Consider the following 24,556-nt stretch of genomic DNA (forward strand, 5'->3'; position numbering starts at 1 on the left):
CTACATAATTCAGCATCGTGTGTTGTTGCCATGGTGATAATAAGCAACCTGTCTGCCGATAAGTGGCAGTGCTGCGGCATTGGTCGGAAGGGATGCAGGCATTTTGGCCGGTCGATAGCGTGGTCCTCAGATTTGTGGTGCGGAACAGGAAGTGGGTCTGATACACTCTCTTCAAGAATCGAGTTCTGCAACCAAGAATCGTGTTGCAGACATTTCTGCTGTCCAAAAAGTTTTGGGACTGATGATGTTGGTTCGGTTTGAGGAGGAAAAAAAAACCAGTGAAAAAATATTTGGACTTAGAAATTTTTTCAACTATCAGCTGGTTCAAAATTTTTAAAAATTTTCGAAGTCAAAAAAGTTTTGGGACTGATGATGTTGGTTCATTTTGAGCAGAAAACAAAAAAACAGTGAAAACATTTTTTGGACTTGGATTTTTTTTCATTGGTAGGGTAAGGGTTTAGCAGAAAAAAAGTCAAAATTCTGAAAAATTTTCAAAGTCAGAAAAGTTTTGGGACTGATGATGTTAGTTCATTTTAAGCAAAATTTATGCTTTTCATCACCAACTGCCGCAGCTGAGTAAGATCGGTGAAGGGGAAGAAGAGGAACCTAGGTTTACAATGTTGTTTTAAGATTTGACGCATACAATTATATACTGTACTTGTAGTACTACATTGTATCCTTATTAGGCTGAGGTGAGCCAGTGCTGGACCTTGGGTTCTATGCAAAATAGGCGTGAATTCTTCTACCTCTGATGATTTTTTATAACATCAATTTTTTTATAAATGTCGCTTTATGATGATGCTGTGAGTGAAGATACCTAGCTTGGCCACGTTTCACAAAAAAAATTTAAGTCAAAATCTATTGACATGAACATTCAAAGTGGAAGTGTCAATAGTATTAGCTCTGTTAATATGAAGCTTGGATGGTTCAGCTCTTTTAGGAATTGTAAGCATATTGGAGGAGAATTGTGTGCAAGTAGGAGGAAACCTTCACTCTTGGAGAGAGTCGGCCTTTCTATCACACCTGGGTATGGTCGGCTGGGAGATGAATGCGCATAGCTACAGGTGCGAAGGTTTATTTCAAATGTCAATTCTGCGCCACTCTAAGAGGGCATCATATCTTGCACAGGCAGGATAGACCAAAGATTTGCATGTCACGCACATGCAAAGAAATGTTAGTTTGGACCACGACTGTAACAACCTCAACAAACTTGACTTGATTTTGTGTGAAACCTGGCCAGATGTCCAACTTGCAGAGATGTTTTAAGCACTTATTTGCCAAAGTTGTCTTTGCTAAATTGTTATCTAGATTTTAAAGGCCTACGCTGTTCATTCCAAATTTGAATTTGAAATTGAAAATGTTTATTTGTGTAGATACGTACTGAATATGAATTTCAACAATGGTTGTTGTGTCGACTGATCTTAAAATTCTAAAATTTGCATGCATAATAATTGCACAAGTTTTCCTGAGCGTCAAGAATACACAATGAAAACAAATGGCCTAGGCCTTTAGTGTCAATGTTCCCTTCTTCAGGTGCTATGTCAAATTTTGTGTTGCTGTCAATAGAGCTCAGATTGTCTCAATAGGATTGCGATGAGTGTTATTCGTGCGTCTATGAATATTTGTTATACGTTTTTATGTTGAGTATATATTTGTTGAGCGCGGACAACTGATGTGTTTTAGGGCTGGTTCCCAGATTCTATCTCTCTGTCGAATATGGGAGTATTCATCATCTATCCCAAGAAAAAGTTGTCGACTAGGGCTTCACATTACATCATGGGAACTCTGCGCCAATCTGCATGCCGCTCGTTGACAAAACTTCTGCTGAGTTCAACAGACAGAATATGTCCCAAAAAATTGAGAGGTGTCAGCTAAATTTGATATTTTGTAAAGTTCTTTCACGGGATAGGTGATGAATATTTCCTCTATCTTTGTTACATTATCTCTTTACCCTGTTGATTTACTGGTATCAAGACTATTTGTTGAATTAAACTGTTAGTTGAAAAAAGTGCCAAAATCAATTCACATGTTAATTCTGTTAAAACTATGTTACAATGTACATGTAAATGCTTTGAAATTTTAAGATCATCATGTTAATTCAGTAGAAAATGCTCATAATCTTTAATCTGAATCTATAAAAGTGCTTTAATTTAGAAAAAAGAAGGCCCTTGTAGTAATTAGAATGTTCGCTAATGTCTTCTTTCTTTTTATTAGGTAGATCATTTGAAGGCCTGTATGTTGAGCTTAGCGATTTACGGTAAATCAGAAAAAAACTCTTACGTATTACGTATTTGTTTCAATATATGTATGACTGGTGTTTGCGGAAGCGCCGATGCATCAATCAATACAGATACATCATACATGTGCAATTTATGCTTTACCAGAACTCGCTAATAAACAATGGATGACCAAGCTAGCATAATGGCACAAATTACTGATTGTTTTGTGGTACTGCCCCTTGGTAAAACCCTAAAGTGTATTCCCGTCAACTCAGTTGGGATGCTGAGGTTCCCGAGGTGGCAAGCTCCCAAGATTACCTGCCAAGGTTAGCTCTGTTAATAAGACTAGTGCTGACATCTGGCAGAAATCGGGAGAACATCTCAAATTTATGTGGCTTTCCCCACATCACAAACTATTGACATCTTTCTTGCAACTGGCAGCTACAGACGTGACTTAATTTGATTATAATCGAGGCTTGGGGTTTTATTAGCAGTAACTAATTCTTCCTTATGCCATTATTTCAGAATTGCCATCCTATGTTAAAAAACTAATGAAAGCCCTTTAAATGCCATTGCCCGACTCCCCACCCGAAGGATGTACGCCTTATTATTCATTTTCATTGGAAACTTGAGATGATGGGGGGGGGGGGGGAAGTTGCAGTCAGCTATGAAAGCATGTGCCTTAGTTATGGATATTTTCTTGTGTATATACTGCTTGTGGTTGTGGAATTAAGATATTGGCAGAGTCCTTCAAATCAATTTAAAATGTGGTATTAGCTGGCCTTTGGGCCTGGGATGTCACCTTTGGATTCATGATAATTTCTGTCATCAATATTCACACTTTTGACTCTCACAAAATGTAAACCTCACAACTGTGACTGATTTTACAGTATTTGCATCGAATGCTTATTCTTAGCGCTGTAACTCAGTAACATAAAAGTCATTCTATGTCAGGTTGAAGTTGTTTCTGTTGTTAACAAATTAGAGACAATGGCTCGACCATGTGATATTAAGGCCCTGTATGCATGTGTCTTTCACTATTGTTATGGCGACGTCCTTGAATAATAATGTCTCAGGCAAAAACGCTGTTTAGGAACTAAAAATATAATCTTGTGACTGAATGCTTCAGGGCCATGTGAGTAATCCATTGTCAGTTAAATCCTCCATCGCGGCAAGGAAAATAAAACGATATAAGACACATCATATGCATCTGCAGCTGCAGAGGAATTACATGTGTATGTTGTTAGATAAGCCTGCATTGTACTAACAATGAAGGCTACTCAATGCATTGTCCAGAACAAGATGGTTTGAGCACTTAATAAGCTAAAAAGAAGGGGAAAGACCCTGTCATTTAGACGATATGTTGTAATCTATTGAAATTGGCGGTAAACTAAACTAAAAAATAGTAATGGTGTGTTCACACTGGATGCGAATTGAAACCGAATTCCGTAGAGCGCTCTCCGGAATACGAATTGGTTAATCCAGTTTCAGAACGGTCGCGTCACACTGGCCCGAATACGCATTCAAATCGGTTTAAAACGCGCCACACTCAATGCATACTAACGACGCGCCATCTATTATTATTATTATTATTATTATTATTTATTAACCTCCCATATGGGGGAATAAAATTTACAAGTACAAAACATATAAGTGTATAATATCACAGTATCACACAGTCATTATTAACAAGTTAAAATCGCGTAAGGTGCTTGACCATTTCCATCTCCCGGCCATGCCTATTGCCAAAGTTCGGGTCAAAGAGGAGTGTCCTCAGCGAGTCGACACCACCGTCGCTAAATGCGGAGAATCCCGGCCTCGCCCTCGAAAACGAGGCCAAAACCGGGGAAAACCCCGCCGCGACGATGTTGCTGACCAGTGTACCTTTGACCAACGAACCGGCGGCAACATACCTTGCCAGGAAATGGAAATGCAAGTCACGTGCAAGGGAGTTGATTTTCCCTATTCTATGGCATAACGAAAAACGATTTGAGTTAATGAGATAATTTAAATACATCAGTTAACTAGTTCGGAGCACTAGTTCCCGCGGTCAAAGGTCACTTTCCATGCGCCGGGCGCATGCGCAGTGCGATCGAAAACCTTAATTCGTATCAAGCGCGTCACACTTGAAATCTCAATACGGTTTCGTTGATTCGGATTAGCTGATTCGCATTCAATTCGGTTTAAGAACCGTGTTGGTTAAAGCGGATTGAGATCGGTATGAACCGAATTGAGTGTGACGCCCCAATACGTATCAACGTTTTAATTCGAATTCAATTCGTGTTAAAACCCCAGTGTGACCACGGCATTAGTGTTGGCTGCGGAAAATTTATGGTTGTTGTATTAACGATGTGTTTGAAAATTCTGAACAAAACAAAAGGCAGACTAGTCATACGGTCAGTTGCAGAAAGGATATTTTTAAACCGCACTCTGAATGCCTTTTATTAAAGTAACTGCTCAGCCTTTTGAATAATAGCTATTTGTTCTCAAGGTCTTTGGGCATATAGTCTTTTATTATCATCACACAATAACAAGAATTCCTTGAAACCCCCTGTCAAAATTATCCAGCCAAGAAAGTGTTGTATCCAGTGAATCTTTTTGTTGAAGGCACAAGGTGGCTGGCTGTAATCCTGGGTCCAAGGCATTGGCTGACTGTAATCCGGGGCCCATGCATTGGCTGACTGTAATCCGGGGCCCATGCATTGGCTGACTGTAATCCTGGGTCCAAGGCATTGGCTGACTGTAATCCGGGTCCAAGCCATGGCTGACTCTAATCTAGGGCCCAAGGCATTGACTGACTGTAATCCAGGGTACAAGGCATTGGCTGACTCTAATCCAGGGTACAAGGCTTTGGCTGACTGTAATCCAGGGCCCAAGGCATTGGCTGACTGTAATCCTGGGTCCAAGGCATCGCCTGACTGTAATCCTGGGTCCAAGGCATTGGCTGGCTGTAATCCAGGGTACAAGCCATGGCTTACTCTTATCCAGGGCCCAAGGCATCTGCTGACTCTAATCCGGGTCCAAGCCATGGCTGACTCTAATCCAGGGCCCAAGGCATTGACTGACTGTAGTATTGGATGACTGTCATCCAAAGACTGAGGCATTGCGGACTGCATTCCAGGGCCCAAGGCATTGACTGACTGCAATCCAAGGCCCAAGGCATTGGCTGACTGTAATGAAGGACCCAAGGCATTGGCTGACTGCAATCCAAGGCCCAAGACATTGACTGACTGCAATCCAAGGCCCAAGGCATTGACTGACTGCAATCCAAGGCCCAAGGCATTGGCTGACTGTAATGAAGGACCCAAGGCATTGGCTGACTGCAATCCAGGGCCCAAGGCATTGGCTGACTGGCCCCATGTATAAAAATCTGTAAGTCACTTATTGTCTTTGTAGCTAACTGGTTGTTAGTAAGGTCAGGAAATTTCTTGCCACAAGAGCAAAAACACTGTCCATGTCATCATTCATTCTCTGATCCAAGATTACCGTACATTACCACCCATCCCATCATCCCTTAGGTTCAGATGGGAACAGTATAAGCTATCTAAAAATGACAGCAGATTTCGTATCATCTAGTGCATCTTGGGCAGAGACCTTTCTTTAATTGATATCTGTCTCAAATGGGGACAAGTTAGAGCTCTATGAAATCATAGTCAGCAAATTGATTATTAGCATACTGGGGTGTCTAAATTGAGGGACATGAGGCTTTGCTGATGGAAATGTGTGCAGTGTTCACAATGTGAGATACTTTGTACATTTCACCTTGTGAATTTTATAAACACTGCCTTGCTTCGCATTTACAAAAATTTTCTGAGCATATATAGTATATATTTATTTGTAGGCATTGTTTACATAAAACTGGCATTTATTAGTTGGAAGGTGTTTTAGTTGTTCTATAGTGCATTCCAGAAAGTTTTATTTTAAAAGAAAGGAGGTTTTAAACTAAAGTAGATATTTTTGTTTTCTACTGGTCTAATTTTATTTAAATACTCGCATAACTATTTTACTAAAATAGAGAATATTTTCATGACAAATTTTGTTCCCTGCCCCTTTATCAAGATGAAAAGTTGTGAAATCAGGCATAGGCTTTTGACATTTTCATTTGACTTATACAAGACTCGCCACTTACGTTCAAGGCTCGACAACAGTAGTGCCAAGCAGGGCCAAAACGGATGTGGCAATCGAGTCCCGTATTCATTTGTAGTGCCATGGATTCGTTTATGTAAGAAAGATTTCACTTCTCAAATATAACAAGATCCTTGACAGTTTTTGAGCATGGCGGACATTACAAAGTGAATATTCTATCAATAGCAGCTTGTTAACTAAGGGAATATCTTTATAGGAAACATATCCGAAAGGAAAAAACATTCTAAAGGAAACATTTCCTTTAAGTGTGATCAGATTTTAAGCAATCTTAGCTGGCATCAGTAGCGAATTTTAATTTGGTTATGTCAGTGTTGCCAATAACCGTTCGTCGCTTTTATCGAATGACTTCAAAGAGTCTCTGTTTGTTTTTCATATTTTAATGGTGCTTTACGATTTTTGTGTGTAAGCACCCCCTATTGGCAAATGTTTGTATTTGTGTGCTTCAACGAAATGATGTATAAATATAGATTAATGTATTGAAAATTGTACATAATAATGCATTAGGACAACTTCAAACCTCATGTTATGAGATGGTAAGCCCAAGTTGTTGATTGTTTAGATGGTAATGTCACGAAAGGTTTGTACGTACAGCATGTGGGGTAGTTTTGTTTTTACTTCTGGCTGAAAGAGTGGGGCTAAAATAGATTCGAACTGATCACCAATGCCAAAAATTCTTCATATTCACCTTGTAACTCTTTAACGGTCAGTAATACAGATTCATATAAATGATTGAGAGAAACAATTTTTCATGATAAGGGTATTTCTAAAATACAAAAGTCAGTCATCTGGTGAAATTTAAGAATTCCATTTTAGCCTCAACTCATGCAGACTTCATCCTCATACAGTCGATTTTTTGTGTCAGGTAATGACAGCGCGTTCTCCGCCATCCAGTTCGTCAAATGTTTGTATCAGTGCGTATTGTTCGATGTGAAAACTTGTCAGATTGGACATCCAGCATCTACCTCTGAATTCAAGTCCTATGTACAGTTTTTTATGAATTTCCTGTTTCATGGAGTGGTCTTAAGAATTTTTTCAAGTGTAGTGTGAGCTGTTTAACCCTTTGCTCCAGAATACTAGCATCCCCAAAATTGGGGAGTTTTTCTATCAGTGTTTAATGTAATGCACGGCAATGTGGCTGCTAGATTTTTTCAGCATTTTTTACAAAAGCAGTGAAAGTGCACTATACTACCATTAGGAAGAGGTTTGGATACAAAATATTGAGTGTAATGTTCTGATCTAACTAGGGCCTAGCTGGTCTAGGAGATACCAATAGGCATTGTTGAATAGAAAGATAAAACTATAATGGAATGGATATGATTTTAATTGGATTGGCCAGGTGAGAATGGATCGGGATAAAACAGGGTGACTCTGAAAAAGATGGTAATACTTTTTTGTTTGGATATGTATTCCGAGACACCCTGTATATTGTTTCATTCAACAATGTTCAAGTACAGCTAAGGTTTGTTAGAACATGAAATTTTGTACTATATATTATATGTATAAGTAAAGATAGTACCGTATGTTTTGATCGAAGTATTTTGTAAAAACTCTTTAAATTTAAGTATCCCTGTGTTTTGAATTATGGAGAGTCGACTGCCTTTCACTGCTCTATTTTCAGTCGTTGCTATGGTAAATATTGGTCGTGGATGTAACAATTTTTTTACAAATATCTATCAGAAGACAAGATAGTGATATCACAATATACCTCAGACTTATAAGATGTTGTCAGATTATGATGGAATTTGTAATCACTTACGTCTGTTAATATCACATTTGTAATCACAATATCAAATATATCAACAGCTGATGCCATTAGTCATCAAAGGGTTAAAATCGCTGTAATCAGGGAAAACTCTGGTGTATATCGGTGTTGTGATAACTCTACTGTCTCTGCTACTGCGTTGCAAGATTTCATATATCCGCTACAAGAAATATCTGCAGTAGTAACTTGAAGAATCCGTTTCCCAACTTGCTGATTCAAATTTACCGAGCTGGTGAAGAGGGTAGGTTGGTAAAAAGTGGCAAGTTGGTAAAGGGATAACCTGTTGCCAATGTAATTTGCAGCGATGTAGCTACAATTAACATAGTATCTGCTCCATGTAAAATGTTCTTAGAAATAAATTACATGTGCTTAAATATTGCAAGACCTCAATATATCAGCTAAAGTGTTGCAAGCTTGTAACTAGAGAAAAAGCATATAGCACAATAAGTACAGCACGTTATAACATGCAAGTATAGCGAGTGAAATTATTTGATATAAGAGCAAAGGGTTATACAGTATTGTGTCCATTTTCAAGACCTGACTTGATTATACCCATCCTTTTAAAACCACAGAGCCTCTTGTACGAATATTCAGGAAGGTTTTGGATTACTATAGTTGACTCTGGTGTAAGCCAGTAATCTAACCTAACCACGGTGTAACTTGTCAAATTTGATTTTCTTCGTTCGAGTTGAAGCTAACACATGTATGTGTAGATGTTGTCTGTACGGTAACTGCCATAAAAACTATTCATTATTTGAAGTTTGCTGGAATATTGTTTGACATATAACGATGTGAAGTACAAAATGTATTTCAGGCTAACTGAACCCTCAAAGGACTTGAGAAGTATAAGCATTTAAGAAAAATTCAAATTGTAAAGGATTTTAAGAATAAAATGCTTCTCGAAAGAAATCCTTACAATACAGATATCACTGTTACTATGGTAACGAGAGTGGGGCTAAACTGGCTCCCTTTCCTGCAAATAAGTGGGAAAAGGGACCGGAAACGTGCTCTTGGCTATAATTGGCCGTTCAAGTCATAAGGACCTGGATAAGTTTCAGATGATGTGAATTTTCACAGCAAATTTGCCATGAAATGCAAATTCGCCTCATTTTAGATCAGCACCCCCAGTTGTTGAGATCTAGCTGTTGTAGGGAAACAAAATGGCCAACTTTTTGGGTCAGCCTTTGATCTTTCGGAGGTCACGTTGATTTTCTTGATTTTCTCACGCAGTCCTTTGAGAGGAAATATGGCATCCACTCTTCCTTTTGAGTTAAGGTGATAATGTTTTGCACAAAGGAGTTGTGATAGCAGGATTATGACAGAATGTGGAGTGTGCTAGGAAACAGCGACTTTAGTTCCTGCAATTGTTTTAATGCTGGATTATTTGTCTGATCTGTATTTGAAGTTAAAAAGTCTTGTTTTTAGTTAGTTGAAAATTTGTTAAACCACCTGATGCTGATTTTGGTCACAATCCATATAGAATGCCTGTAACCAATGAATAGTTAAGATGTAAATTGAATTGATTCATGCACATCCCAGCAGGTGTCTAATTGATCCGAGATAAGGGTTGGAGTACCCACTTATCTGTTGTGACATCCTCAAAGTGGAACACAAGAATGCTGAAGTTTCAGACAAATTCAACGTGGCACATTTTGGCGGGGAAAATATCTTGAATAAACAATGTATATCAGTATCGGGTTTGCTCGTATCAAACCTCTGGCTATTTTGCAAATCCATCTGTGTTTCATTGCATCCGTTTGATTTAAGCCAAATGCAAATTTTTTCTTAGCTCACTAAGATTTGTTGCCCGCTGGCAGCAACTTTGCATTTAAAATCGAAATTCGGTGCAAATTGTTGACAGAAAAAGAAGTGTTCCCATTTTGATAAAACTGAGGCTTTTTCCTTGCGTAGAAAATAAGATAATAAATGGGTTAGACCCAACATGCCCAATGCAATTATATATTTGTAATAGTTTTAATAGCAAAAAGCGATATTTTAGTGATGCAAGTTGACATCTGATGGGCTGGGAACTTTCAAGTATTTTACATCAGGATGAAAAGCCATTAGAGCCATCTTTGAGAGACTTATTTATGGTGTTATCCTGAACAATGTTGTGTGCATTTTTTTCAAAATGTTAACAATTCATTCTCCAGTTGTTTTTTGGCCTGTCACTGCCTGGATGTTTGTGTCTGGATTGCCGAATTTTGAGCAAAAACGGCAACCTACATGTGAATTGTTGTAATCCCTTGTTATATTGACAACAAGCTTGTGCTCAGGTATTCATGATTCGACCTCACCCTAATCCTAGTAGAACAATAATGGCTACTTTGAAAAAAATTTAGAAAAATTTTCCCAAAATTGAATAGATGAAATTGAACAGAAAGATGGCACTGGCAGCTGATCATTCAGCTTCAAGTTTGAATAGAGAACCTCTTTGGTTATGCTGGATATCAAAGTTCTTCAAGTTTGGAATATTTGCCTTTTCCTGCAATTATATCGAGACAAATGAGCTCCTTCTCCATGGCATGCAGTGCCGTAGCTTTGTAAAGAGGAAGTAAAATGAGCAAAACGAATCTGGGTGTGGATCAAAGTTAGCAGGCTCGTTACCCAGCAAATCATGAACCATTCCATGTCACAGCGAAATTTCGAATTTGGGACATGTTTTAAAGCTCTAGGTAAGGTTTCATCAACGAATACTATTTCCTTTTTGTGTTCAATCTCAAAAATATCACTAAGAAAAGAAGTCCCAAAAGCTGCCGCCATGTGTTAATGGGTGAGAGACTCTTAAATACCCTGGTTCAAGTTTAACCTAGAATACTCCACAATTATTTTCTTTCGTCACTCATGGTATACAGAGTTGCGATGTCTATATTGTTAATGCTGCTATAAAAAGTATTGTAGACAAGATGTAGATTATTATGTCAACCAGAACAGCTAATAAAGCTAGTTTGTGATATTAACACAATCAAATCTTGACTTATTCATTTTTCATACAATTTGTTGCTGTTTTTACTATGTAACCCTTATTAGCAAGAACTGCTATATTAACTGAGCCAACACTGCACAAGGAGGGTAATTATGCGTACCACAATTATCATAGTCCCTCAAAGGAGGACCATGTGCAGGAGCTTGGGTCCAACAGGCCGTCTCCTAGTAACCTAAGGAGCTGGATCTGGTTAAAACTGATAAAATTAGTGAAAAGAGCCAATGTTTGCTGAGATAGCAGTTGCCTATTAGTGAATTTGTGCATGGAGGTATTGTAACTATATCTGGCCTGCTTGTCTGCTCCCTATGGCCTTCCTAATACCTCCATGCTGTAAACAAGAGCCTGTTGTCAAAGATTGAACTTCAGACTACACTGACAACCTGCCCCTAATGCCTATGTATAGCAGATTTTGTTTTCAGATTGAACTGGGTTTAACACCAAAAGAAAAGTGGTAGCATCTTTTGTCTGCAACTGCAATTAGAAATTCTGGTCACTGTTTTCATCAAGGGCTAATTTCTTTAACAGAGAATTAAATAAGATTGGCACTTTAAATTCTTTTCTAATGCCCATAAAGGAGTCGTCAAGTTAACGAGGAGAATGTGAAATGCCACTCACACTATTGCATTTGATTATTTAGCAGACTTACAAATCACCTTCCTTGAAAACTTCCATGACTTTTAATCAGAAATTCTTATCAAAGGACCCCCAAGGTTACTTGATGCTCTTGATAACTCATTCAAAGGGAAGCCGGCATCTTGGAGATACAGTACAATCTCTCTATCAAGGACACCCTTGGAACTTACAATGTCATTGATTATTAAAGAAATGTCCTGATTACTGAGGTAAAATTCAATGGAAAGGACCAATTTGGGACCAAATTGTACTTGATAGAGGGGGTGTCCATAATAGAGAAATGTCTGCTGAAGGAGGTAGGTTCCACTGCACATCACAAAGGGATACATGTAAACTAGTAGGCTGTGGTATATTACAGCAAATCATTTTTGTTTGCATTGTTTCTTCAGAGTCTAGTATATAAACATATTCTCAATATTCAATAAATTCAATGGAACCTCCTTTATCAGCAGGATTCCCTCTCTATTGAGAACAAAGACATGGTGGTTTCTCAATGTCCCAATGCTACTATGTCACTCTGAGGACCAAGACATGGTGGTTCCTCAATGTCACAATGCTATTGTATCCCTCTGTTGACCTAGATATGGTTGTTCCTCTGTACCAATGCCACTGTATCACTCTGAGGACCAAGAGCTGGTTGTTCCTCTAGACCAATCCCAGTGTAGCTTGATGAGGAACAATACTTGGTTGTTCTCAGAGACCGAGACATGGTTGTTCCTCTGTATGAATGCTACTGTATCTCTTCAAGGACCAAGACATGGATGTTCCTCAATGTCCCGATGCTGCAGTAGCTCTTCGAGGGCCAAGACATGGTTGTTCCTCAATGTCCCGATGCTGCAGTAGCTCCGAGGACCAAGACATGGTTGTTCCTCAATGTCCCGATGCTGCAGTAGCTCCGAGGACCAAGACATGGTTGTTCCTATGTACAAATGCTATTGTAGCTCTTTGAGGATCAAGACATGGTTGTTCCTCAATGTCCTGATACTGTTGCATTTCTCTGAGGACCAAGACATGGTTGTTCCTCAATGTTCCAATGCTGTTACATCGCTCCGAGGACCAAGAATTGGTTGTCCCTCTATGTCCCATCAGGAAATGAAAAAGGAACTGCCATCAATGCAATTTATCTGCTTTTACCAGAACAGCAAACCAATATCACTGTGCTGAATTGTGGTCCCCTTCTAGCCTGTTTACCTCGGCCAGACTGGGGCCAGACTTCACCTACTCATCAAACAAAAGCATCTAAATATCGAGGGAGCTGATGTCATTATGTCCTTCATATGATTTGATTAATGGAATTAGGCCGCAGAGCAGACTCACTACCTTATCAGCCAAATGCAAAGATGATTAATGGTGTCATATTATCGTTGACAATATATGTTTTGGGCATGCGAAAGAATTAATGAAGAAGATAAATGGACAGGTTCAGGTTTCATTTATTTCATGTTGGTGATGGGTCTCTGTTGATTGGAGCTGAATGCCAAAGGGTGGTGGAGTCCTCAATTTATGTAGGGTCAGAGGATGAGAAGTGGCAGTGGAGAAACTGAGGAGACCTTTTTCATCAGGTCAATACAAAGTAAGGGAAATATAGAACTAGAATTTAACAGTAAATGCTTATTTAACCCAATACATACATGCGTGGGATAAGTGCTGGTCTCAACCCTAGCATCAACTGATGACAATACATACAACAAATTTAGACAAGAATCGTAAGTAACCAGTGCTATCAGTGTTCCTGATGTTGGCAAAAGATGGTTGCCAGGGACAAGGAGGCTGAATGTCCATTTGCAAGGTCAAGTGAAATGTAAAAATGTCAATATTTTGATTCTGAACTGGAGTCTCCCACTATCCAGTGTGGCAGTAGTTTTTAAGCACAATTTGATTGAAGGATCGCACCATCAGTCATCATCAAAGAAGACATGCTTCTGTTTGCTCGCGTCTGCTGCAACTATCCGGTCAATTTTTTCAATCACCTGAAAACAAACATAACAAATTATAAAATTTAAAGGGAGTATGCAATGTATTTCCAAAGATAGACCACCCTATACAACCCTCCCCATGATCTGTCTGCCTTTGTATCAAATAGCAAATCATGATCAAATTACCCTGTAGTTAAGTCATGACAATCAGCAAACGCAATAAACCTCACATCAACCAAATGAAGTGCAGTTCATGACAACATCAATTGATGGGCCATTGAACCTTATTAACCTGTATTGCTATATCTGATGTCTACCACCTAACACTTCATCAAGAAATTAACACTATCATTCTCAGTTAACGACTAATAATCACTGTTACCTTCTGTGCACCTCGCTTTTTCTTTCGTTTTGAATTCAACTTTTGTTCCCGGTCGGCGGTGATTTTTTCCCAGTACGATGTCTCATCATTACCTAATAAAAAGCAGAAACCACAAAAATATTACTTCCATCAGAAAAAAAAGCTTCATGGAAGATGGTATGGTATTTATATTGAGGTTTGACAATTCTGTTGCTCAAAGTTAAGGGTTTGAAAGATTATGCTTCATTTGAACAAATCCAAATCACCACATCATACATGCAACATAACATTATTCTGCAAGAACAGATCTGGTCAATTTTCTACAGAGCCCTCTGTTGGAGCTATTGGGAACTGCTCACCTTGTAAAAGACTAACATTCACACCATCTACTTTTGACTCGATCACAAGCTTTGCTGCCACATCACTTTTACACCTAATGTGTCCATTTTGATCTCCATCATTCATGTCCACGTACGCTATGGCATCAGGATTTAATCTCTCCTGCAAAAAAGGGAAACTTCAGTCATGGCAAAAAGAGCAGCGACACATACAGCGACACATACCCTTTGTCGAGGACAACAGAAATTGTTTTTGCCCGAGGAGCCAGATATCGGCCGAGGCTGTAGTCTGAGAATGACATCACATTTCAAGGGTATTTCTACTTCGATTCTTAAATTCTGCAGAATCAACTGAATGATCAGTTATATGTTTAAAATTAGACCACTTGAGCCATACCTTGATCTGTTGTCTGGTCATGGGCATCCGTAACGGGTCAATTTTCACTCGAATGATAACGTTTGGTGTAAACTCGATGGCAGGCCTGCCTTTTTCCGCTGGATCTGGATTGCTGGATTTTACTTTCTTTTCCTGAACAGATTTCTTTAACGCTTTCATACTCTCTTTCTGAAGGTTAAGGTACTCCTTCTTCAAATCCAACCACTGCTTTCTGAAATCAAGATATTCAGATGTAAGCATGTCGGTTTTTCCCTCGCTTTTGATTTGAACGAAAAAACGCACAGTGCTTGAATGTCAGTGCCACAAGGGCCACAGCTATTTTGCCTGGTTTGTGAATGATAAAATTTAGGAATGAATAATGGAAAAGGTTCTGTCAACAGAGAAGAAATGTAGGGCAAGACAGAAAAAGCCTTGCTTGTAACATTTACTGCATGTTACATGTACATTTCTATACTTACTTTGTAAGAACCCTCATATTCAAATCTGGATCCTTTTCATGTCGCCTATGATCTCGATTCGGATGACGGCGTTTCCTCTTTTCCGTAATCGGATGCATGACCACATTCTCACCGATCTTAACCCGTTTAGCATCACTATCACTTCCACCTTCATCCAGTTTTCGTTTCTTTGCCTTTGCATCATCCTCCCTAGATTCCTGTTTAAGAATCCCTTTCATGGGCCCCTTGACTTCAGTCTTTTCCACATCAGATTCAGATGCCCCCTTAGTACCCCTCACCTCTGTATCTGACCCAGAAACACCAGATTTCGTCTCTTGCTTTACTTTTTTCAAGTTAATTTTTCCATCAGAATCAGACTCAAGTTCACCTGTCTTTTGCAACTTCTCTTTTGATCGTCGACGATCTTTACCGCCCTTCTTTTGACCCTCGATGGGTCCACTGTCCCCCTCACTACATTCACTGGTATCCCTTTTTCGTTTTTTGGTGCCTTCAGCTGGAATCTCGCCAACTTGCTCCTCCCCCTCTGAACCAATACCCCGGGGCCTTTTGGCACTACTTCCGTCCTCTCCATCCGTACTATCCCCACTTGCATGACGTCTTTTCTTTTTCCCGGGTCGAGCAGTTTCGCTTTCATCTGAAAGAGAGACGACAGATCATTAACAACGGCAAAAGACTTCTTAAAATTAGCGTGTTTAGAAGGGTCCAAAATATTTTATGTGATGTCGGATATTCAGCTCGTCTTAACACAGTAACACACTCTGAAAAACAGAATAAAACAGAAACAGAATAAAAGCACAGTTTTTTCAGAACTCTCTCTGCAACATCACCGTTAAACTCCCACTCGCAAAGACAAACTTAAAGTACTTGTTTTTGTATCTGCCTAAAATGTGTACTAGTGAGGACAATCAAGCGGTTACCTATGCTGGTTCTTGTATCCGCTTGCTTCTGTAATGATTGCCACTGCTTGTTGTGCATCTTAGGAAAGCGGCCAGCCTTGTCTGCAACATCACTGCTATTCATCAACTGAAAATAGTGACAAGAAAAGTAAGTCTGGTGAGGTGATTTTATTTGAGGACATTGCCAAGTAGTGTGGTGTTGAAGTGAAGAAATGTCTGGTTACTTGTGGTGTTTCTACAAAAGGCCCTATTTATGTTTCAGTTCAGGTACCGGTACCCCACAAGTTACACAAGATCTTAAAGTGATTTTCAAACTCCCCATTTCAAAAGCTCTTTTCATTAAATCTTGTTAACTTACATCAACAGCTTTGTGAGCCTGCTCCTTCTTCTCAAATTCAATAAATGCGAAATTCTTCAGGTCCCCTGACGACTTGTATTTGGGCAGACTGACAAACAAGACGTTACCATAGGCACTGAAGATTTTCTTCAACATTTCGTGGTCTGCATGAGGCGGGAGGCACTCCTGAAATTAAATGTCCTTCTGTAAACAAGGAAATGCTAACAAGCATTTTATTTTTCGTGATTTATGTATTTAATGCACTGTAAAACGCAAACTCAAAAAGCATGAAAATTTCAACTCTTAATCATTAACCATTAAATTTCAGCAGCAATATTTGACCTGGTAGGCCTAATTCAGATGACTGGCAGTTAACAAAATTCTGAAGGATTAACTTACGACATAAATGGTCCTATCATCAACATCAGTCTTCTCCCGAGGCTTGAAGGGAATTTTTCTTTGTACAGATTTTTCATTTACCTAAAGAAACAGAATCTCATTATGTGGTCATGGCCTGTCATGGAAAGCTCAAGAAGCAAATGCCTCAACTACTTTGGTGTTTCTGATAGTGATAGGTCAAATAAGCTGGTAGTGCTCTACCCCTTTTTTACAGTCCAAGTGCTTAAAAAACCTTTAAAATAACATCAACTGTCAAATTATCTAAGACACTTTTCATAATTGACAAAGCAGTACCTGGATGTACTGCGAAGACACAAAGTAAAGTTCTACAAAATCTAAAGCAGTAAAGATACTCCAGTACTTTAGGACAAAATCTCACCTCCAATAATCTGGATTTCCTGAGTGCTTTTGCCAACATTTCTTCATCGGTGCACAGAGACTTTATCCTGTTGAATTTCATGAAAACATCGAGTCCAATCTCTGCAAGATACACAAAAAAAGTTGCCTTCTAAGAATACAGCTAAAGGCAACCTCCAAAGGCATTATAAGACAGTTTTGGTTGATGGACACAGCAAAGCAAACTGCAATCTCTTGCTGAGAAGAAAGTTTTCTAAATGCATCAACTGCAACCTAGGACAGATACTTCATGAATTCATCCAAAGGGAAATTTCGACAAGGCTATAGCTCTAATCTTACTACAAATTGATAAGTTACCAGTGTTTCATTATTGTATTCGAATACCTACTGCCCGATTCAGACTCCGCAACCAGTTTGGTCATGAATCTGTCCTTGTTGAGATTTGCATCGCTGAAGTAGAACTCCATCTGAAAAATGTTTAATATCAATGACATTTTCTGATTGACAACATTTTAGAATGTCACAATCAAAGACACTGGAGATAATCTCGGGAAAGGAGACACAAACATTTCAGCTGATATCAGTGTGATCAGACTTAACTTTGAAGGACATATTATTATTATCATTCAATGTAACTGCCTGAGAGAACTGTTGCACTTGTAGTTTTCTTCTACCTTTACTCAGGACTCAGACAGTTTTTAAATGCAGCCTTTTTATGAGGTCTACATTATTTACAGTTACACACCTGTTGTTGCACCTGAGCAAACAATTTTTTGAAGCGTTTTCTAGGCTTCTTAACATTGGGCAATTCCTCTGCTTGCTGATTGGTCTCCATCATCTTCGAACCACCTGAAACAGTGAAAGATATTACAAAATGTTACCCTACTCGAGTCTGAATCTTGGTGACAATGAATGGGTGGCTGGATCAACCGAAAATCATGATTTTGGCCAACAGCAACATCACATTCCATCTTCCTCTTAGCATATATATAGGATTGTATCAATAGGGCGACCTCTCATGCATCAAACACGGGCCAGCACTCAGCAGCACAAGATAACCATAATTGTCTCCACCTATCAGCATGACACTGCAAAATAGACATGCGTGTTGCTGAGACAGTCAGACAACAAGGACATTATTTTCTTAAAGAATCTTTCATTGATTGATCATCAATGGCATCATGGTCATGGTGAATGTCTGATCTCTGATCTGAATCTGATGAAGTTGTGTTTATCTTTTCAGCATAAAAACACTGAAATAAAGCAACATTAGCTATTGTCATTCATTTTGAATAAGAACTTTATGAAAATTAACCTTTCTGACTGTTGTCAATAGTACTAATCAGTTGTAAACAGTGGAAAATTGAAGACAGAAGGGACAATGCAAATGAGCTTGAAGGGACTTATCAGGAATAATTTCAGTTCCTCTTAATTCCAGTAGAGGGCACTGCTAATTACGCCAAGCATTTTAGTCAAACACCTTCTGATTGGATCAATTCTACGAGCTACTAGATCGTGGCGAATCAGAGACTTTGATACAAAGTTGCTAAGGCCTTCGTTTAAACATGGCGGACGACTGACAAAATTTTCCAAATTTTTGTGCATTTTCCACCCTTTTTCTCTTCTCATTGCCTCTGAAGTACAAAATCAGCAATGAGTCACGGTCATTCGCACGGCAGTGGTGCTGGTGAATGTGGACATAGTCATGGTGGTCACAGCCACGGTGGCCATAGCCATGATGATGGACAGCAAAATATGCAGCAGCTTGATGGCATTGAAATTTCCCATGCTCAACTTGCTGCAGCAGCGAAGGCAAATGCTGCAATGTCAATGTTGCAAGGACAGGGTTTTGGGAACTTTGGAACTGTGCATGAAGCCGTGTCTAATGCCCTCCCTCAAGACTTTGCAAAAATGCTTATGATGAACCCAGATTCAGTGAATGCTCGAGGTACGTAGACTGTGGTGTAAGGCCAAGGCGGCATGTAGTCACAAATAACGACATGCTACAGTATCACCACACCACTATATGGTTTGTATGTTAGATTTGCATGGATGACTGACTTGACATATGGGCTTGATAAATGTTTGCTGCGGCAATCTAGTGGGGTGGGCATTGCCAAGAATGTCAGCGTAGCTGTCAGGTGCGTGTTGACACTGAATGATGATACCATATCTCTTTGACTTTGACAGTCATACTATCATTTTAGCATTAATGTTGTCTTCTCTCAAAGTTCAAGCGAACAGATCATTTGTCTTCAAAAATCTTATACTCAATACACTACATTTCAGGTTGGTCTGGGCTGACCCCTATGCACCGAGCTGCTATCAGAGGAGAGCCACCAATCATCAACATACTCTGCCACATGGGTGCTGACATAAATGCTCGCAATGACTTTGAAGAAACACCCCTGATGTTTGCCTGTCGTGCAGGAAAAGTTCATATTGTCCATTTCCTGTTGGATCTGGGTGCTGATTTGACGATGGTTGACAAAGCGGGCAAAGGAGCCATGCTCCATGCCTGCATGGGGGGAAGTGTGTATGTATACTGCTTTATTTGATCTAGATCAAATATGCTACCTGCAGGGAGGCAAATCCACTGCCACTTTTTAAAATATAACTAAGTTAACATTAATTTAGTAAAACTCTCCCAAAATAGGACAACCCTCGGGCTATTGTGCCTCCATTTTGAATATTCACACCTCTGACGATATCTTCTGCTTAGAGTCTTCTAGGAGGCATTGTCCAATTCATCTGAAAAGCTAACATCCACTGAACAGAACTGGTCCTTGGCAGTGGAGATTGCTATTCGAGATGCTATACACCCACATTCTCGATCATTATCAGTCATGATTAATTTCGTTCTAAATTTCAGACCTGTGATCCATTACCTCCATGAAGTACGAGGCATCCCTTTCAATGTTCACTCTGAACAGGAGGAATACCCAGTTCACCTGCTTGCCCAGCATGGCCATGTCGATGCATTTAGTTATATCTTGAGGAAAGAGGTAAAATATATAACAAAAATGTCTCGAAGTGATCTTGTATCCCAACCTATTGGTTGTGACTTTGTCCTTCTGGTTGTTACTTTGTCCTCATAAGACGAATTCAGGCTTTCTTGTCTTGCAGTCTGTCACTAGGGTTTTTTTTAAAGGGTTTATCATTAGCATTGACTTCTTTTTCAGAGGTGTGACATCTTCCAAAATGATAAGAGTAATAATAGCGTGATGCATCATGCGGTGAAAGGAGGCCGAGATGACATCTGTTGGGCATTGTTGGAAAAGGGTGGTTGTCGTATGTTACACATGAGAAACGATAAGGGATTGTGCCCTCTAGATGAAGAAAAGGAAGCAAAACCAGACTTCACGTAAGTCAAAATGATAACCTATTGTTTCAGTTACAATGATTTAATTGGTACTTGATTTAAAAACATGCATTTGCACCTACAGCCACAGTATAAAAGGCCATCCAAACTTGATCAAGCCTACAATGCTGACCAGATGATTTCAGGGATCATGCCAAATGTTTTAATTGTTCTGTACTTCTTTTTCAGGCATCAGCAACTAGTCAAGAAATTGAAGCCATACACTGAGATGGACAAAACTTATCGTCCCCGAGCACCAGTTCTCTGGTGGTACTGGTCCCTGATCATGCCATTCACAATGATCGCTGGCCTCGTCATGTTGGCCAGAATGTTAGGCATCAACCAAGGGCTCATCATGTTCTTGGGAGTGCTGGTGTTGGGCTATAAGGTGTGGATGGCTGGTCACAGGCTGCCCCATCTATCAAGGTATGATATGAAAGTGCTGCACTTTTGACTCAAGCCACACCAAAAGGTTGAAATAGACCGATTTTGATTTTACTGAGACAAAAATACAGTTTGTAGTATTCTTGTTTTTTGGACAAACTGTGTATTTATTTTGGTTTCTTCTGCCTTTCAGAGTTGCCAATCCCACATATCTAGGACTGTACTTTGGAGGGCAGCTTCACATGGCTATATGTATATTTTCTGAACTGGTTCCTGGTATCCTTTTGAAACAAGAAGAGTGAAAAAGGGATTATTTTTAACATCATTTTAGTACCGATTACATCTTTATTTAAAAACTACTAGAATGTGGACACACTTTGGACTGACAATTGCCAAGCAGAGGTGTCCTGAAAATTGCTGTCAAATTGAATGTAATCGGCGAGTTCCATCCACAGAAGAGATTCTTTCCCGCTTACAGGGTGGTCCCACTGCTTGCTGAAAACTTCAAATGAAAACAATCTTGTAAACAGTTCAGCATTCCTTGACGTTCCCGCAGCTACATACCGTTCACATGGTGGCGTGTTTTGGGCTACTGTTGCTCTTGTACCCATTTATATCTATCTTGTTGGGAAGATGATCATCTCTGACCCAGGTGAGAAGGTTTCTGTTGCCCTCTCTGTGGTCACTGTTGTGATCGTTAGTTTTTGGGAGCCAGTTGGGGTTTTTGGCTTTGTCACGTGATCATCTCTAAATCAAATCCTAAGTTTGGTTCTTGACACTTGCAGGAAGAGTAAGAGAATCAGTCAAGAAAGAGGGAACTGGTGAAAGAGCCTCCATCCGCGATGTTGCCATGGGAATAGTGAGACTGGATCGATTCTGTATTCATTGTGAAGTAAGTAATTATCTGACAGCTATCTAAGATGTCCGCTGAAATATCTAGGAGTATTTCCTAAGTAAAAAATGACCCCAACAACCGAACCTTATCAAGGTTTCACTTGATTTTTTGCTGACTAGGAGTAACAATCCCCAAATTGGTGAATGAGGTTATTTCTTGTGCTCTGAGCAGGGCGACCAGGAAAGGCACGTTACAAATATTTTACATGTACTTTATTATCAAATATCAATATTTTTGATTCTCTTCCAGATCATACAGCCGGCCAAAACGAAGCACTGTAAACTCTGTAACTACTGCATCCAAGGTGCAGACCATCACTGTCTCTTCATGATGAAATGCATCGGCCGAAACAACCACTGTCACTTTGTCTATTTCATATTATTCTCAATCGTCTCTGCAGTAATGTTTTACGTAAATGTCTCCTTGTATGCCTGGAAGGTTTTCCCCGATAAAGATCTGTTCACGTCGATCTTGCTACTTTTTGACTCTGACGCCATGATAGCTTGTAGTATTTTTCTTGCCGCCTGTTGTCTAGGTGTTGGTATTTATGTACTATATTACCAGTACGAAACGGTCTCTAAGGGTGAGACATGGATATTTTTCTCAAAAGCGCCTGTGCATGGTTTGACGGGTGCAGAACAGTTTCTGAACATCGTTTATTTCTTGGCGGGAAAGCATGCGTATAAAACAGATCCGTTCTACGACATTGAAAGCTCCCCTTCTGATCCGACAGATTACTAGTCCTGCAAGTGCCACAGGTTAAAATTGTTATCTTTTATATGATGTAAGAAAATACTAATTCTGTATTCATAGAAAATGTACATACATGTCCATGTATTTATTGTAGTTACATGTACAGTATTGCTACTCTGGTCACCATACAGCGAACACTCGTGTGAATTGGCTGGATTCCATCCGTGGTTTGCCCAAAATCCTTGGATTGAGAGTCACACTCCTGTAAAACCAGTTAAAATTGTTTAATAAATGATTATTGAAATAGCTTGCAGTGAGAGGAGCTTGAATTATTTTGCAATTTTGTGTTGAATTGTCTTTTTATACTTTGTTTACAAGCAATCTTTTGAAAAAAGAGGGTGTTTTGTGGCTTTTGGCATCTTTATTCTTTAAAGTTCTCTTTAATACAAAGTGTGCATGTTCGTGATGTAAATGGACAGAGGGTCTTTAATCTGCTTCTTTCATAGCCGAGTCGCTTTCCTCTCAAAAGTCGTGACATATTCAGTTTACTCATGTGATAGAGAGGGCAACTCCTGTCAACATGGTAGGTTTCCTCCTACTTCACATTACAAAATCATCCAATGTTGTTCACAGAGCCAAGAATGTCTTTGCATGCCAAACGTTCTGAGGATCTCGGTGCCAGTTAAATTAACTATATATATATTCTTTTTGAGGTTTTGTTATCACTTTTTATGGAATTCACGTTTGTCGGAGATCGCTTATCATGGTGGTATAAGGCTTGCTTCAGTGAGCCTTTTTTGTAAACTTGTAGTTAAACCTCTCGTATGCAATGAGAATAAATTTTATATGAAAGAATATCTTTGTTATAGTTTTTTTTCCACACGTTTTGCGGGCTTGACTGCCTGGACACAGTCTTACAAATGAATTCCTCATCCTTCAAGAATTCAGTAGCATTGGCACATGTACAACATGTAACAGATCTGATGCTTTCTTTGTCATTGCTTGGACATGCCAAGCAGGATGACAAGAGTTAATATTGTGTCTCATCCTGGATTGTGTGTGTCTCTAGATTGTGACTTCATGACGCTGTGGTGTCACCACCTTGATTGAAGGATTCAGCAGCATTTGTAACACAGGACAGATTATAACTATCTCTTGAGATTGTGCTTGGACACGTCGGAGCAGGATGCCACGGGTTACTTTTGTGAAGTCACATCCAGGATTGTGTCTTTTGCTAGATTAAGACTTCATGTCACTATGGTGTCTCCTACCTGTTCGAAGGATTTGCCAGCATTCCTTGATAAGGATGCATAAAGAAGGAATGGTTCCCCCTGCTGAGCAACATTGCACCAGATGTTGAGATAAACTACGTTCCTGGCCAGGCAGGCATCACCTTCAACGAAAAGGCTGACAAACTAGCAGGCAGTGCCGATATCTTTGGGGACCTGGACCCATAGCCAAGGAACGTCAGCAACTGCTTGCAGAGCCGGCTACACCAGGTGGAGTTAGACTCAAGATCCACATGGTCTCCAGAAAGGATGCTGGAGAGGGGAACAGAGAGAAGACTGTGCCAATAGTGTCACCTGAGAGGGACCCATAGACAGCCACACAACTGAAGACAAGAGACATGACACAGAGGGGACTGGTGGCGCTGATGGACTTGTTGGAGGGAGAAGGGCCAGTGAGTTATCCAGAGCCTTCACTCCTCTGATGTCTAGACAACACAACACAACAGCATTCGTAACGCAGGACAGATTACAACATTCTCTTGAGATTGTGCTGGGACAGAAGCCAGAGCAAGAAGGCCAGTTACATTTGAGGTGTCTCCCCTCACTGTGAAAGCATTCTTGTACTGTATTCGAAGATGTCACTAGGTCACCGTAATCAAGTCTCAAAGGCAAGTTGGAGCTAATCTTAAACTCACTGATGTTACTTACTGTCTTCAGACAGGGACTCTCTCCAAATAAGACCATCTAAATGGGCTCAAGCCTCTATGAAGGCTGCCTTCTTCCTGAGGA

General features: G+C 39.7%; 2 protein-coding genes across 2 annotated transcripts; one reads left to right on the forward strand and one right to left on the reverse strand.

The window, feature by feature from the left end:
• Positions 1–13,342: 13,342 nt before the first annotated feature.
• On the reverse strand, positions 13,343–18,643 carry LOC135497763 (la-related protein 7-like). The gene is made up of 12 exons (XM_064787621.1): positions 18,521–18,643; positions 17,951–18,054; positions 17,594–17,672; positions 17,228–17,328; positions 16,849–16,929; positions 16,471–16,635; positions 16,134–16,239; positions 15,217–15,850; positions 14,759–14,969; positions 14,383–14,524; positions 14,045–14,136; positions 13,343–13,716 (listed from the first exon to the last, which is right to left on the reverse strand). Exons 2-12 carry the CDS (start codon positions 18,041–18,043, stop codon positions 13,642–13,644), a joined length of 1,779 nt encoding a protein of 592 aa, XP_064643691.1. The 5' UTR covers positions 18,044–18,054; positions 18,521–18,643; the 3' UTR covers positions 13,343–13,641.
• A 125-nt stretch (positions 18,644–18,768) lies between these two features.
• LOC135497772 (putative ZDHHC-type palmitoyltransferase 6) lies at positions 18,769–23,393 on the forward strand. The gene is made up of 9 exons (XM_064787636.1): positions 18,769–19,153; positions 19,495–19,741; positions 20,078–20,210; positions 20,388–20,569; positions 20,756–20,992; positions 21,144–21,226; positions 21,507–21,602; positions 21,736–21,842; positions 22,095–23,393. The coding sequence occupies exons 1-9, from the start codon at positions 18,859–18,861 to the stop codon at positions 22,584–22,586; spliced, it is 1,872 nt and encodes a 623-aa protein (XP_064643706.1). The 5' UTR covers positions 18,769–18,858; the 3' UTR covers positions 22,587–23,393.
• The last annotated feature ends 1,163 nt before the right edge of the window (positions 23,394–24,556 follow it).

The sequence above is a fragment of the Lineus longissimus genome, chromosome 1 (genome assembly GCF_910592395.1).
Source record: "Lineus longissimus chromosome 1, tnLinLong1.2, whole genome shotgun sequence".
NCBI classification, from domain to species: Eukaryota; Metazoa; Nemertea; class Pilidiophora; order Heteronemertea; family Lineidae; genus Lineus; species Lineus longissimus.